Raw genomic sequence first — 17,871 nt, forward strand, 5'->3', positions numbered from 1 at the left:
CCTACACCATGTCTAATATCCTTTTTATTTATTGCCTTTTAAAAAAATAAAATAAAATAAGAAAATCTATGATGGTATAGTACATTTTAAGGACGACGAGGTGTTGTGTTTTAATAATTAGACCACATTTATAGAATTAAACACACTTCTATGCTTTTTAATTATTAATATATGAAGTCCAAAAAGGGAATGATCAAGTGTTTACAGTACATAGTTGACATTGCCCTATTAAGTTTCATGTTCAATTCCTGCCTCGGGGTGTGTGTGAGTGGAGTTAGCTTGTTCTCCCCACGCTTGGTGCTTTTACTCAGGGTGCTCTGGTTTCCTCCCACAGTTTAACAACCAACACCATTGGCCTCTAGTTGGACTATGGAGGCTCCTAGATTAATGGATGGATGGATTTCTCTATTAAATAGATACAGTAATTAGAGGTTAACACTACCCTTCTCATTTTGGTTAAAAATTCATCGACTCTGATCGGATCAGATTGCTCTGAACGTTTTATCAGTACCCTGTAGCCAAGATTGGACTAGCTGCTACTGTACCTCCTCCCAGGAAGTCCTTTAATGGCTAAAACATGTGAAAATGGTGTGAAGGAGGTCAGGACGATACAGGGAATGTGGCATTAACTTCCAGCTGAGTTCCTGTAATGTTCCCAAACATACGGCCTTCTTTAAAAATGTCAATTGCTTTTATGACAAAAGAAATGTCATTTCAAAAGTAAAGTCCTGGTTTGACTTGAACACCCCTAATTGAAATAAATGCCTAAATTCTATTAAACATTTATCTGCCATTATAACAAAAGATTTGCATGTTTATAGTCAGAACAGGGGACAACTACTTTCAAGAAAGTTCCAGGATAAGCTGCTATAAACTGATATAATGTATCATTCTTTAATCGATGAAAACTGTTAATGTTGTTAAATTGCTCTAGTATAAAACCATTAAATGTGTCAGGCCATAGTATTATAGAAAAATAATCCAGTTTGCAGTTTGTAACTTCACTTTGTGTTTGGCCACATCACACCACCTTTTTATTGTTTTTTCTTTTTCCTCTATAACAAAACATGTCTCAAGTGTATGATTCCATATAATGATATCCGTGCTAACATCTGTACTGTACATATTCAATTTAAAATGGTTTACTGAAGAAAAAAATGCAGTACAATGCACAATCTTGTTGGGTAGTTTAGCGGTTAAGACATTAGGCACTACTGACCAAAAGATCCCAGGTTTAAACCTCAGCACCACTGATGGGCCCTTGAGCAAGGCCCTTAACCTGAAACTGCTCAGATGTAAAATGGGATAAAATGTAAGTTGCTTTTGATAAGGGTGTCTGCCAAATGCCACAAACGTTGGGTCAGAGTAAAGTTTTCTTGCCTCCCTGTTGAATCAAGAAATTTCTAAATATTGATTGTGCATGGAAGTGTGTTTGTGGTTCTTACCATAATCAGTGTTTTCTGGTTCCCAACAGTTCGAAGGCCAAAAGTAGGGAGTCTGCACAAAAACAGACAAACACACAACAACAACAATAAAAAATACTGTACATATAAAATAAAATGTTTTCATTTTTTAATATTCTATATCTATTAAGATAGATGTTAGCAGAATAATAAAGATGAGTTGAGAAAATGTCAGTGACTCGACAAGAACATCTGATCACCTCATAAACAAAATGAAAATATCACATTATTAAAACTTCTCTAATCTCAGTTTTGTTTATGCAACAGAACCTGTTGATTAAAGCAAGTGGCCTCCCTAACCCACTGACGCTGGTGTAAACACACAGATTAGAATAAAACGAGGGTGGATTGTATTTCATTAAAGTGGAAATACAAAGCAAAACAAAAATCAAAACAAAACAAAAAACAGTTTTAACACCTACGAGTGTGTGAGAGATGTGAGTGTCACTACGCTGGAGGATTTCTGTCTGAAAATATTCAGTTCTAAAATATTCAGCTGGAAATAGTCACAGATTTACATATTCATACTGTATATTCAGCCTGGTGTGGGTGCTAAGGTGGGATAGTGAGATGTTTTTCTTTTTTTCCTATATTTAAGAAATGTTTCATGTAAAGTTTAATATATGTCATAATAACTGCCCTCCACCATCAGTGTGATATTACAGGTTCAGGGGTATGAGACTAAAACAAAATATGATGCCAAGAAATAGTTACTGTATTTGTCACCATTTTTTTTTTTTAAGTGCCAGGAAAAATAGGAAAGAGGAATTTTAGAAAATAAAAAATATGAATGACGAGAGATGTTCAAGTCAAACCGGGACTTGTGATTAAATTTCTTCTTAATAAAGATGATTAATATTTACAGAAGAGTTATGGGAGTTGTCTGGGAGTTATTGCCACAATCCCGGTATAGTCCTGACCCCCAAGCCATTTTCACATGTTTGGGACACTAAAAGAGTTCCTGGGGTTTCATATGTGAGGCAGGCAGTCTTCATGGCTCCAGCCTACTGAGAAACCTTGATGGTATCCAAGCACTAGTGAAACGCTGGGATAAGTGCATTAATGCAGCAGGAGATTATATAGAGAAATAAAGGGAGTTTTTACTCTCATAACTGTGTTTAGTTATACCGCAGAAGCAAAAGTCCTCTTGTAAATGAGCATACACTCACTGATCAATTCTGTATAAAAGAAAACCACTGGATTTTCTGGAAATCTACTGTGTATCTTTCATGTGTCTGTTTGTGGGAAATCATTTGAGAAATTAAGAGGTACTTCAAAAAACACAAAAACAAAACAAAAAACAAAACAAGAAACACAAAATCAGATGATTAAACCTATTTCTAGTCATTTTTAAACAATGTGGTCTGCTAACGCATTTTATGTATTTCTAGAAAGAAGCAAAGTTACAGTGTCTCCCAATTAAACAGCAACTCTTTAGAGACCCATTTTAAAGCTCTGGTTTATTAATATTAATGTAAGAAAGGCCAGCATTGAGTACTGTACCACATGCTAGGATCCTAATGCTAATACAATGAAAAGAACATTCACAATGTGGGAGAGAACGCTGCATGAATTTGGTTTATTTAATTTCTTTTTTTGGTGCTGTTAACAACATATTTTGTCAGATTGCAGCTTAAACAAAAAAAAAATGGGTTGCATTTTCCTTATATAAAAATTAAATATTTATAGTTGTTTTATAATTATTTATATTCAAATAATTATTTTATTTGTATTTAGCTTAGACCCAAGATGGCTTCGAAACTAAACTGCAAAAAAAAAAAATAAATAAATAAAAAATACATTAGCAAGTAAAAATATCTTAAAATCCAGACAAATTTTTCTACAATTTCTTAAAACGATTTTACAAAAAAAAACCTATTACTTAATTCACTCTTACTTGCTCATTGTCTATACCGCTTTATCCTGTATTCTAGGTCGCGGGGGGCCTAACCAGTAGGACATTGTGCCACCCCTATTGCTTACATTTTAAAGGAAAATTTCTTCTTCTATTGGTACTGCTTTCAAGAAATAAATGCCTAAAACTAGCTAAATTATCTACCTATCTATTTAGTTTGTTGTAATCATATTTTAAGGAATTGTAGGAACATTTGACTCAATCAATAATACTTGTAAGATGTCATTTTTTACAAGATATAAATAAAACCTCTTCACATGGAGGGGTTGCTGTTGAATTTTACAACATTTGCTTGTTTATGTGTCATTTAATAAAACCTAAATTTAAAATTGCCCCGAAAAAAAAAAATGCATTTTATAATATTAAGAACTCTGATTTCAGGCTTCTGGCATAGTGTTTATAACAAAGGTATAATAAACAAGTGACCTATATGTATAATTGAGACACAAATAACATCAACTTTCTATATTTAAGTACAAGAAACTTTTTTTTTTTTTCATTTAATCTATTTATGTTGTACACTAACTGCATTTTACCTGAAATCTATAAAATGTTCCATCGTCCTTCAACGTGAGCACGTGGTCTGAGATGGGAAAGAAATAGCCATGTGCGGACATCAAAGTTCCCAGGTGAAGAGCCTCAACTGAAACACACACATGCACACACATACAGTACAGTACATTATACTGTATATATAAAGCCTATTTTTAAAAAGGTGAAAATTAACTAGGCAATATTTAATAGAACTTGTAGTATCACTGGAGCACTACCCCATGGTGCATGGCTGTTTTAAATAAATTTGTATAAAAAATATGGACCTTACAACCAATTTTTAATGCCTAGTTACTTTTTACCCACCCTATACACAAAATTAAACATGCATTCTAACATTCTCTTTTAAAAGAGACACAGAAAAAACTTATCCATGCAGATAAAAAGTTTTTTTCCAAATTCGAACAGCAATCAGCCGTAACTGTGAATACGACTTTAAGGATTCTACAAGCATTATGCATGGTGTGTTTCTGCACTGTAAATGTGAGCTGGATTGGAACAATCATGAGAATAATAACAACCAATTAAACCTGACACTGCAACCAGAAAGGAGCTGGAAGCGAATGAAGTAAAGGTGAAATTGAGGTAATATAATCCTTCATTTTCGCACCCAAAAATAGCCAGAAGAAGTAAAGGCATGAGGTAAAGGCTATCCCTAGTTCATGTAAGGATTTTAGCTCATGGTCAAAAAACTGGAGACTTTTTAGGGCACGAGGTGCCAATCCATTGCAGGGCACATACACACTATGGGCAATGTGGGAACACCAATCAGCATGTCTTTGGGCCGCAGGAGAAAACTGGAAACCCGAGTATCTGGAGAAAACCCACCAAGCACAGAGAGAACATGCAAACTCCATGCACACAGACCCGAGGTGGGAATCGAACCCGGAACCTGAAGGTGCAAGGAGACAGTGCTAACCACTAAGCCACTGTGGCGCCATGTCAGAATAACTCACAAAAAATCAAAAACACACAGTGCTTACTCTCACAGTGCTGTTTCCTGTTCGGGAAATTGCTGTAAAAGTTCTTATTCTCATCGTAACCACGGAAACAGGCTTCTCATGACACAAGCCATATCACACCTCTCACCCTGAGACAGCACCGTAAACAAACAAAACACACAGCACTCGTCTTCCCCGTCAACAATCCGGGGGTCTCATGTAGCTCCTGAAACCAGTTTAAACTAGCCTGTCTGATTAATACACCTCGCACTCTCATGTTTTCCGCACTTCTCATTCTCCACACCTGATTCAACTCATTAGATAAACATTAACATCTGCAGTTATCATCTGAGCAGCTGGTCCTGGAAAATCTGTGATCTTGAATAATTCTTCAGAAATGATTTTTCACTTGAATTTACAGTGCATTTAGTACTCTTGTACATCTCCTAAACTAGCCGTATTATGGCTATGTACCAAATACAGCGGAACTTTAAAGGATACAAACTTGATTTAGCTCAGTGAGACTGCAGAACGCTCTACACAATGAGTACATTATTCTTACATTCTGGATGACAAACTTCACGGTTTGTTTGCAGAGCTGGAAAATTTATAACAACCAAGAACTATTCTAAAGTACTTATATACACCTAAATTTTGTTTTAAGACAGACTTAATTAACAGAGCTATCCTTTTAATGACAATCCGGGCCAGAAAATGCTGGTTGTGTTTGTAATATTGAGTTGGTATTAAATGACATTGTACAGTTTATACAGTATGCGCCCATGCATTTTAGACCAGACCATGATTTGGCATTAAAACATTTAGCATTAGAACATCAAGCCATAAGAATCTTTTAGATTTAAACTATTTAAAAGTGCTAACGTAGCGGAATTACACTCTCCGTCTTTTAGAGCTAATCAATAACAATAAAGGGAGAACATTTTAGCTAATGTCAATCTTGTTGTTGGTCTTTCGGCTGCTCCCAGCAAGCGGTCGCCACAGCGGAATACCCAGTCCGCACTACAACTTGGCACAGGTTTTACGCCAGATGCCCTTCCTGACGCAACCCTCCCATTTTATTCGTGCTTGGGACCGGCACTGCATCCAGTGTCTGGGTTTTGGGCACTGGCTGGGAATCGAACCCGGGCCTTCCGCATGGCGGGCAAAACGCCTACCACTGAGCCACCAGTGCCCTTATTTTAGCTAATGTCAATCTGATTCCTAAAAATAATAATTAAGAGATTTTCTATAGGATTACAGTTTAGAAGTTGGACAGATTGGTGTCTTTAAGTGGGACAGATTGGCAAGTTTTTAAGTGGGGTACTTTGGTGTGTTATGCATTTGGACAGATTGACATATCTTTGATGGAATACAGATTGGCATGACTGAATGGACAGTTGGGTTTGTCTTCCAGTGAGACAAATTTGCATGTATTCTAGTGGGACAGGCTGGTGTGTCTCCCCCTGGGACAGATTGGTGTGTCATCCAGTTGGACATACAGTATTGGTGTTTCTTGCTCTTGGACTGACTGACATGTCTTTGAGTGGTTACGGATCGGAATGGGAAAGATGGGTTTGTCTTCCAGTGGGTCAAATTTGCAGGTCTTCCATTGGGACAGATTTGCATGTCTTTCTTTGGGATAGGATGCCATGTCTTACAGTGGGACAAATGTTCATGTCTTACTGTGGGACAGGTTGGTGTGACTCCCAGTAGGACAGATTGGTGTGTCATCCATTTGGACATATTGATGTGTCTTGCTCTTGAACATGTCTTTGAATGGGTACAGATTGGTGTGGAATAGGTTTGCATGTCTTCCATTGAGACAGATTGGCATGCCTTACAGTGAGACAGATTAGTGTGTCTTCCAGTGTGACAGATTTACATGTCCTACAGTGTCATAACTTACGGTGGGACATATTGTTGTGTCTTACAGTGGGACAGATTAGTATGTTTTACAGGGGGACATATTGGTGTATCTTACAGTGGGACAGATTCACATGTTCCTATATAGGAACTTAATAAAGTGCCATGTAAATGATACTGTGTAGGCCTAGAGCCTGTTAAAATAGTTTTATGATTTTGCTCATCCATATGCTGGCCAACTGGCTAGCGTTAGCACTGATGATCATGAGCATTTGTAAATATGGTCTGGCAATAAAACACCTAGGCTAACAGACTCTGGCTTTGATTAAATAAAAAGTCTAATTTCTGTCTGCAATCAGATAAATTATGTGTAGTTACTGGGCGTGTTGTAGCTGATTTACAAAGAATAATTGTACGAATTACAGGCTGCAGTAAATCACACAGCGGGTGCTACCTTAATCTATTTGCATTTACTCTGTCCTCCATTAGCATTTTGTGTACAAACGCGCTGCACTGCACATTCATTAAGGAAAACATTCTGAGTTGACTAGAATTTTCTTATTCGAGAGATGCAAATCTCTCTGCATACAGCATTACTAAACTCGCAAACGTACAGTTATTCAATATGTGCCAGCTTTTACAGACATAAACCATTAGCCCATCCTCTCAGCCAGAGCAGCTCTTCATTATAACACTTCTACCCCGCAATGTTCAATATGATTCATTTTGAAGTACAATTTCAGAATCGAAGTGAATTAAAAATACAAGATATAATATTGACATATAGACATAATAAAACACAATCACAACTTTAGCAGCTTCTCAGATATTAAGAAAACACAATATATGTGTGGAGGATATAAAGAGTGCTGCACTGTGGATTGCACATTACCATCCACCACCATCCATCATAACTACGAGCACGCACGCACACACACACACACACACACACACACACTTTATTAGTTGTTTCGCCTTCCCAGATGCAATGTGTAGACTTTTTATTTGTTGCACTTTCACACCTATTAAAATACTTTCTATTTTATTGTTCTATAAATGTCATTACAATATGTACCATTATATGTCAGGATGTTAAAAAACACTGCAAATGAAAAATGTTAACACATAAGTAATGTTAGAGGTAGGTTTAAAGGCAAAGGGTGGACCCAGGGCTGTAGTGAAGACTAAATGCATGTAAACAGAGTTAATGCACCCTCTAAATTTCCGAAATAGGGTTTAAACACCTCCGACTAGCATTAATCCACTTCTGACTAGCATTTATACACCTCTGACTATTGTTTACTCAGCTGACGTGTGTTTACCTGCCTCTGATTGGCATTAACCCATCTCTGACTAGCGTTTACCCACCTCTAACTAGCATTTATTCACCTCTGATTAGCATTATCCACCTATGACTAGCATTTATCCACCTCTGATTAGCATTATCCACCTATGACTAGCATTTATCCACCTCTGATTAGCATTATCCACCTATGACTAGCATTTATCCACCTCTGATTAGCATTATCCACCTATGACTAGCATTTATCCACCATAGTGTTTAGCCACCTCTGATTAGCATTTACCAACTTCTGACTTTTGTTTACCCAATTCTGACTAGTGTTTACCCATTTTGACTAGTGTTTACCCTTTTTTTGACTAGTGTTTACCTATTTCTGACTAGCGTTGGATGGATGCAATATATAGGACTTTAACAGTAAGATGAAGTATTAAACTCCTTACCTTCTGATTATATTCTTATACAAATGCTAATGAGTCAATTCATATTAATTTGCATTAGCAGTATGACTAAGAGGTGGGTAAGTTAATAAGCTTACAGTCTTAAGTTTGGGCACCCCTTGATAAATAACAGATTTGGGTGATTTTTTAATTAAAAAGCTGTTAACAGTTTCTCTTGAAAATGGAAATAATGCACAATATTTTCAGCAAACATTGATGTATAGTTTCATGAATTAAACAACGCAAAAAAATTAAAACATTATTGTGGCACGTGCAAAAGTTTGGGCATCCTACATAATTAGTACTTAGTAACACCCCCTCTGGGAAATTTGGGATTTTCGAATACAAGATTTGGCCATTTCAAAACCTTCAGCTTGCATCTCTTGAGGTATTCCATAGTGGATTTCGAGGCATGTTTGGGATCATTGTCCTCTTTTCAACTTTAGTTTTTTTTTTTTTACAGATGTTTTTTTACAGGTGTGATGTTTGCTCCTAGAATTTGCTGGTGTTTAGTGGAATCCATTCTTCCCTACACCCGTGCAATGTTTCCTGTGCCACTGGCTGCAACGCAACCCCGAAGCATGATAGATCCACCCCCATGCTTAATAGTTGGCAAGGTGTTTCCTTTTTTCTCCAAACATGCCTTTGCTGATTGTGTCCAAAGAGTTCTATTTTACCTTCATCAGTCCACAGCACTTGTTTTTAAAATGCATCAGGCTTCTGTAGATGCTCAGTTGCATACGTCTGACGTTGGATTTTATGATGGGGATGCAGGTAAGGTTTTCTCCTGCTGACTCTTCCATGAAGGTCTTGTGGAATGTTGCACCTCCACTCCTGAGTCTGCTAAATCTTCCTGCAGGTTTTTTGCAGTAAAATAGGGGTTTTGATTTGTCTTTCTGACCAGCATACGAGATGCCATTTCTTAATAACATTTCTCTCTTTGGAAACTGCACACTGACAACGCTTTGCTATCTTCTTGTAGCCTTCTCCTGCATTGTGGGCATAAAATATCTTTTATTTTCAGAGTCTTACCCAGCTGCTTAGCAGAACCTATGGTTGTTGAGTGTCGGCAAGTGTGTGCACAAGGTTTAAAGAATCAAAGTATTAGTAAAAACTTTGAAATTAGCGTTTACTAACGACAGCTGTTGCCATGCATCAGATCTAACGAGCTGATTAAGATCCGAAACCTTGTAAAAAGAATCTAAGACTCTGGAACTCTTTGGGTGCCCAAACTTTTGCACAGTGCCAAAATAATGTTTCTATTATGTTTATGTTTTTATTTTCAAGGGAGACTATGTTAACATCTTTTTAATAAAATAAAAAAAATCACCAAAATCTGTTATTTATCAAGGGGTGCCCAAATTTTTGCATAAAACTGTAGCTTTCCTTATGACATTATTTACATAAAATGCAATTGAACTATGCTCTTATTGTCTCTTTAATTATTTGTCTACAGATTTGAGTACATACTGTACATTAGGTTCTTTCCCTCATTCATGCACATTCACACATTGGTAGAGGCACACACACAAACAGGATCTCTTTCATTTCCAGCTGTTTTCCTGTGTGACTGCCAGAGGGGAAACAAAGACAGACAGATGGACTCTATCTGACAGATGGAATGTCAGAGAGGATAAAAAAACAAATGAAATAAAATGAGAGGGGAGCAAAAACATGGTAGCTATTATAATTACAGTCTTATTATTACATTTACAAATGAGAGGGGTGCAAAAACATGATACTGTAGGTATTATAATCATATTTATTATATTAAGCTAAGAAAACAACTAAGGAGATCCGACATTACTGGAACTGGGTTAAAAACTTAGCTTTATTAAAAACCTGAAAGTATAATAGTGAACTGTCAACTTTATGTAAAAAAGTAATGACGATGATCACTGAATTGCTTTGTAAAGCTGCATCTTAAGATATCCATAGTAGAAATCATAGCCATGGTAAAAAGTAAAAGTTTTTTAAACACACACACACACAAAATGTGATGAGAACCCACAGAACTGGCAATAAACTGGTAAAACTAGTAAAAAAATCATGCAAAGCTCACTAACACTCACTCACTCATCATCTATACTGCTTTATCCTGTATTCAGGGTCGCGGGGGCCTGGAGCCTATCCCAGGAGGCTTAGGGCACAAGGCAGGTGCCAATCCATTGCAGGCACACACATACAGTACAGTACACTCACTCACACACACATTTACACACTACGGGCAATTTGGGAACGCCAATTAGCCAAATCTGCATATTTTTGGACTGTGGGAGGAAACCGGAGTACCTGGAGGAAACCCACCAAGCATGGGGAGAACATGCAAACTCCATGCAAACAGAGAGGGGAATCGAGCCTAGCCAGGCCCTGAAGGTGCAAGGTGACAGTGCTAACCACTGCACAACTGTGCCGTCTCATAATTAAACAAATAATTTAATAATGAGACGGCATATATAAAGCATTTTAGTTAACCTTTAATGTTCTTTAATCAGTAGAGCTAGGGTTTGAACCACCAACCATTTCATCAGTAACCCACAACCTTAACTCACTGTGCTACCACTGCACCTATATATAAAATAAAGTCTTATTTACTCTATAATGTAGGTGAAGTCTTGATGTATAAATAGATAAAACCACATTAATACTGTACTGTAGCTGTTCTTATTTAAGAAGTGCGGTTCATGTCAGGTAAAAAGGTAGTAAGTACTGAAACAATCAAAATCAATTACATTAAAAATACCTGCAAAGACAATCTATATTGAATAAAACCTTTGTTCTGGTGTGTAGGTTTTAGACAATAACACACAGTACTGTATAACAGGCTGAAATCAGAAAAAGAGAGGGAAAAAAACAGAAAACAGACAGCCTCCTAAGCCCAACAGAGGACATGCTTCAAGGTCAGGGCTGCGAGGTTCGAGTGTTTTCTCTCTCTCTCTCTCTCTCTCTCTCCTCTGAGCATGCAGAGTGACTCAGGCAAACAGGTTGAGCAAGCACACATGAAACACGCTCAGCACAGCTCACTTTACCTTGATCTTCAATGTCTAGGTTTTTGATCATCCACTGCACAATGTCTGAACCTGAAAAACACACGAGGGAAGAAATGAAGAGCCACATTCACACTGCCACATGATCAATATGCAATGAACAGAAGAAGAAAACAATTGAAGTTTAAAGGCAACATGGCGGGTATCGTTGCCGGTTATTTTGAGCGACAGTGGGATTTGCAGAAGCCAGATGTTTCATGTCTTTTGGCGAGCAATTCTTAAAGCGTATATCCGAGGGATGTTCAAGAAAAACTGTGGCTTTTGATTGTGCAGAATAACAGAACATAGTTATAAGAGTAAAAACTCTTTATTTCACTATATAATCCTGACACACTAGTGCACTTATCCCAGTGTTTCACTATTGCTTGTACTGTATACTGTACTTTTTCAAGTTTGAAAGCCATGATCAGACTGCCTGCTTTAAATCTGAAACCCTAGCCCCCCAGGAACTCCTTTAATGGCCGAGGACTGTACGGCGGAGGTCGCAATAACTCCCAGGCGAGTTTCTGTAATGTGCTAGCGGTGTTGGTAAACGATTGAAGGGACAGTTACCATACACAGATGTGTCTCTTCCACAAGTTAGCGACAAGTTATTTATTAATTTTCAAGGATCAGGTGTTCCACTTGCACAATGTTCATAGTAATGACTGCAGTTGGCTCCGAGCCACCTCTGCAAGGATCATCATTCACTGATTTATGGCCTTCTTTATAACGTTTTCAACATTTAAATGTTTTACTTCAGCTAAGAGTCTCATCGCCGTCTTCAGTTTTACTCATTCACTCACGAGAAATTCCCAATTTGACTTTAATGCCCCTTGTATTAACATGATTATATGAATGTGTTGTTGTTTTTTATACAATGTCTATTCTGTGGTAACAACTGACACAGGAACTTGAAAGTTAGATGCACCACATACTGTAAATAAACTAAATGTTTAACTGCTTATGGTGAACTGTGTGAGATAACATTTATGGAAGGAGTCTCCATTGTCAGCACTTTTCTAATACTAAGAGTTAGTCTTGCCAACTGTCCCAGTATTTCCAGGATTACCCCTAATAATATATCACATTTCTGAGGACACATACTGTATATACTGTATATATTGTATGTATATAGGAACAACACTCTACCATCCAAAAGTTTGGACACACCATTTAATTCTTTGGTCTTTTCTGATTTTTCTTTCTTTCTACACTAAGTGCTGAAGGCATCCAAACCATGAAATAATCTCCTTTAACCAGTTGATATTGAGATATATCTGCTATTTATGATCCCTTATAACGGCTCTAATCTGATGTGCTGTTTGTTAATTGGTGATTTCTGAGGCTGGTGACTCTAAATGAACTTCTCCTCTGCAGCAGAGGTAAGCTTTGGTCTTGATTTCCTGGGAAGGTCTTCACGAGAGACAGTTTCATCATGGAGCTTGATGGGTCTTACAAACGCACTTTTGTAAACATACTGTTCTTTCAAGAACTATTCCAGTGTATTTGTAGTACTTAATTACCCAATGCCATGTGTTATTTCTTAGTTTTGAAATCTCCAGTTTTGTTCTACAATGTAAAAAATAAGTCACTACAAAAACATTAAATTAGGAGTTGTGTCCAAACTTTTTGATAGGATTTCTCAAAGCCTTGCCTTTTTTAACTCTATAATAGAAAGTTATAGGACAACGGCAAACATGACTCTACCCTCTATGGGAAAGACCTGTGCACAAAATTAGCATATAAAGTATAGCACACAGCAGGTTACACCAACACTTAAATCCCCAAAGCGTACATTCAGATCCTACATTTTACATTTTGATATTTTGTCTACAGGGCTGTTGTGAAGGCTTGTAGCCGAGTCCCTGGGAGACGCACAAACAGATCACACACTGCGAGTTCTGGCAAATATAGCACCAAGTGTGACTTCTTCAGAGACTGACTCTAGAAAGCCAGGAAAAGGAAAGTCACAGTCTAGTGCAAAAGTTTGCATACCCTTAGGACAAAGTGGAGAAAACAGACTTATATTACAGAATTATATTTATATAAACAACACAAGAAGGTAAGACGATGAACTAACAGGATTTATGGAGGATTGGGGCTTTGGTGCTGGAGGATTGGAGACTTTCACATGAGATACGCAGCACATCCCACTTGGTGTGTGTGATTTTGCAATTCATTTTTTTTCCAAAAGTATGAACTGCAAACTTTGTGAAAGTCACAAAATACTACCATTTATAAAGTCAAGATAAACACAAGATATACTAACAACCTTGTTTATATCATATTTAACTGTAAAATACAAGTGGTGTTCAAGTCAAACCAGAACTTTGGAGGAAATATCTCACAACCTGATGCATAATTATGACTGACATTTACAGAAAACTTCAGGCACAGTACGGTGATCACAGTACAGGCATTTTTGTGAACATCATGCGAGTGGAACGTCTGAACCTCGACAGATAACTTGTCACCAAGAGACACATCTGTCTGTGGGAACCGTATACACAGTCCTGACCTCGCTCTAAGTCATTTCCACATGTTTGGGCCATTGAAGGAGTTCCTGGGAGGCCGGCGTCTCAGACGTTAAAGCAGGCAGTCGAATCATGGCTCCGGTGTACTGAGAAAACTTTCTACCTTGACGGTATCCAAGCACTAGTGAAGAACTGGGATAAGCATAAGTGTTTAAGGGAATTATATAATGTTTTGTGTTTATCTTTTATCTGCAGTTACCTTGAGATCAGAACAACACTTTACATCTTACATGCATTAAGGTATTGTTTGTACAGTACTGTACATCACCTGCATTACATCTACAAACAGTACACACACCGTTTAATTCATTCATTTATTCACCATTAGTATCTAATTTATGAGTCTGAAGTCAAGAACATCTGGAGTTTGGAGAGAATACACATTCGATGGAACTCCATGCACACACAGTCACACTGCTGACCCAGTTTGACCCAAAATTTTTCAAAAAACTATAGGTGTGCAAACTTGCCCTCTAAGCTATACAGCATGTCAATCTCAATTTTACTGGAAGATACAGGAAAAGGCCTTTTTAGCGCTCACTTTGTTGGACGCAAAGCTTTTAATGTTCTGGAAATGAGAGTGAAGTCGAGAGAGAGAGAGAGAGAGATGAGCAGCATTTAATGTCTGACTGACAAACAGCGGTTTCATCAGCACTTTGACGAAGTCACCACTTATCCGTGATTCACACGCAGAAGAGTACACCGACAAGCTTAGTGATTGAGCATCTCTGTGGACAAATCCTTGAGTGGGGGCTTCTGACAGAACGTCCAGAAACGAGTCTTCTAACGTGGATTGAAAAATTAATGTCAAATAACAAAAGTTAATTAATCCACTCGCAATGTGTTTGCGTGTTGTATCTAGTGCTAGAGGAAACTCTTTTAATCTGTGTCCTAGCTGCACACACACACACACACACACACACACACACACACACACACACACACACTTGATACTGAGCCAGGCTCAGATCTACCGCACTGCTGTTGGCTTCACACACACAGCCAGCACCAGCTGTTACCTTCAGCTAAATATACACACATTTAATTATCACTCCTTCCCTCCTTTTTACCTCTTTCTTTCTCCATATGGACCTTTCCCTTTTTTTAATTCTTACTCCAATGCTCTGTTTTTCAGTTCCTCATCACCCAACTTATTTCCCTTCTCCATGTTTCCTTCTTTCTCCAGTACTAATACTAATAATCCAGTCCTCCCATCTCTCTCTCTCTCTCTCTCTCTCTGGCGGTCCGCTGGGAGCTGCTCCCCGATGACTTTTTCTGACAATTTGCCATCACACTGGCAGCCTGCTGCCAATTAAAGAGATTAGACATCCCGCTTCCACACATTCTTACACACAGCAGTATGTGCCTGCGTGCATGACTTTCTCAGCAGTAAGAGACAATATACTATTTCTGATTTTATATGAGTAAAAAAAGACATTCCGAGCAAGGGCTGAGCTTTCAAAACATTTTTTGGGGCGGCCAGATGCCTACTGCTGATTTAAATACGAACAAAAATAAATATATTAAAGTTACACAAATGTATAGCTATTTTGGTTTTAAGAATATTTCAAAGTTTTTTTTTTTAATAATATGCATACCCTGCTTCTACTGTATAATGTATAAATCTATTATACATTTTTTTATTTTATTTTTTTTCTATTTCATCTTTATGACATTGTAGATAGTAATGAAACCCATTAATAAGCTTTACAAATAACTGGTTTTTAATGTACTACTGAAAATGTGCCAGTGACTTTGTTCATGTGGAAGTTAATTGAGACTCATAAGCACGTTTTAAATGTACAGCGCCATCTGTTGAATTTTGAGATAAACTAGTAATTTTTTATGATATAAGTACATTTACATTTCAAAGTAGCATATATTCTCTTCCCGTAGGTTGATTGCGATGAAGCAAAGCCTATATGTTACCTTAAACTTGGCCAAATACACCTATGAAAACTCCATTAAAATTTGTTTAGTAGTTTTTACGCGATACATTCACAAACAAACAGACAGACAGACAAAAATTTTGAAAACCATCATGATGTGTTCTATTACTCATCTTACGTCCCCCTGAATCATTTTTTCGCAAGTATCTTCAATGTACAGACACGCCAACTTTACAGTTTTATTTTATATATATCTACTTTTGCTTCACTGTGTTTTAAAACATTATAAAAACAGTTTGGGCCATTAAATGAGTTCCTGGGAGGCCAGCGTTTTAGACATGAAGCAGGCAGCATGGTCATGGCGCCGGTGTATAGAGAAAACATTGTACCTCGATTCTCCTCTAATGCACTTTGCATTTCCTCCTCACAGTTTCTCTTTATTAGCACCTGATAACTATGACCTCAATCAAAGAGACATCTGGCAAAAGAATTACACTTACGAGGTTTAACTAAGGATATAAAGAGAATAACTAATTTTGTGTTGTCATGTAAGGACTTTTGGGTATCAAGACGTTAAGACACTCATGCACGTTCACATGCACAGTATGGTTAAAGCTCGACTAGGCCAGTTAATTGGACTATTGTCCCCGTCCCATTATACCAGCTTGGCAGGGAAATCGATTTACTGGCTGAAGTACGTCTAACTCAGACCGTCTAAGATAGGTGGTGATATGCCCCCTTTTAGCTTGTTCGTATTGTATTCCCAGGCGATTGATTACGTCACAAATTAACTGACGGCGAGTAGTGAAAACATGGACAGGTTTATAGAGCTACACATTCCATACTGTACATGCTGTACGTTTTGTACAAAAGTCATTAACACGCTTCCCTCATGGATATGGAGTTATCCCAAGGTAGATGACACCGGCGTATTGTTGATGGTTTCTTCCGTCTGTTCCGCATTTTGTTTTGACTTCCAGGTCAAAGCTTGAGCTGAGCTCAGATTCAGTATTTCGAGCAGGAGAACCTCGACTCCTAACGTCTTATCTGTGTGTACTGGTTTAACTTTGAGTACAAGCGTAGTGGCACGGTGGCATAGTCCGGTTAGCACTGCGGCCTCACACATCCAGGGCTGAATGTTCGATTCCCGTCTCTGTATGTATGTGTGGAGTTTGCATGTTCTCCTTGTGCTTGGTGAGTTTCCTCCCACAGTCCAGAGACATGCAGATTCGGGTAACTGGCGTTCCTAAGTTGCCTGTTTTGTGTGTATGGATTGGCACCCTGTCCAGTGTGCACCCTGCCTCGTGCCAAATGTCACCTGGTGATCGGTTCCAGGCCCCTGTGTTATAGAAGTGCTATAGAAAATGAATTACTGAATAAATGTTTCCTAAAAGTCCGGTTTAAGCCCGGCTAAGACAACTATTTGGATTAACACAACGTTGTGTAAATGTACTGAATAAGAGAGAGAGAGAGACTGGAGAAACCCATGTCAATACTGAGCAACACTCACGCTCAGGATCAAAGCAGGAACGCTGTGTGTTGCTTCACTGTCTAGTGATGACAATTACGACATTAATGAATAGTCTGCTCTGTCTCCAGCAGCTCCTTCGTACATCTGTTCAGAGTCATGATAATGCGGGAAAGAGATGCAAGAAAATGAATTGCTACTAAATTACAGGATATAATGATAATTTACAGAACCTGCTACTCTATACACATGATCTGCTATAAAACACTTGCTCCATACACACAGCCGAAATACAGCTTATAATAATAATAATAATAATAATAATAGAGAGGCAACAAAACTATACATAAGGAACAAGCAAAGAGGATGAAAGAATAAGGACTACAGGGCACCTAGAAGAATAGGGTGAATAATAAAGCCTTGTAATGTGTGTGTGTGTGTGTGTGTGTGTGTGTGTGTGTGTGTGTGTGTTTGTGT

At 37.9% G+C, this 17,871-nt stretch overlaps 1 protein-coding gene across 2 annotated transcripts in view; it reads right to left on the reverse strand.

Annotated features, from left to right (window-relative positions):
• Positions 1-17,871, reverse strand: part of rgs7b (regulator of G protein signaling 7b) — a 113,929-nt gene that overhangs the window by 28,975 nt on the left and 67,083 nt on the right. For both annotated transcript variants that reach the window (XM_053511444.1, XM_053511443.1), the window contains exons 4-6: positions 11,504-11,554; positions 3,915-4,021; positions 1,446-1,497 (exon numbers count right to left, since the gene is read on the reverse strand). In XM_053511444.1, coding sequence (XP_053367419.1) covers positions 1,446-1,497; positions 3,915-4,021; positions 11,504-11,554 — 210 coding nt within the window. The remainder of the gene's footprint in view (positions 1-1,445; positions 1,498-3,914; positions 4,022-11,503; positions 11,555-17,871) is intronic.

The sequence above is a fragment of the Clarias gariepinus genome, chromosome 14, assembly GCF_024256425.1.
Source record: "Clarias gariepinus isolate MV-2021 ecotype Netherlands chromosome 14, CGAR_prim_01v2, whole genome shotgun sequence".
Classification (NCBI taxonomy): domain Eukaryota; kingdom Metazoa; phylum Chordata; class Actinopteri; order Siluriformes; family Clariidae; genus Clarias; species Clarias gariepinus.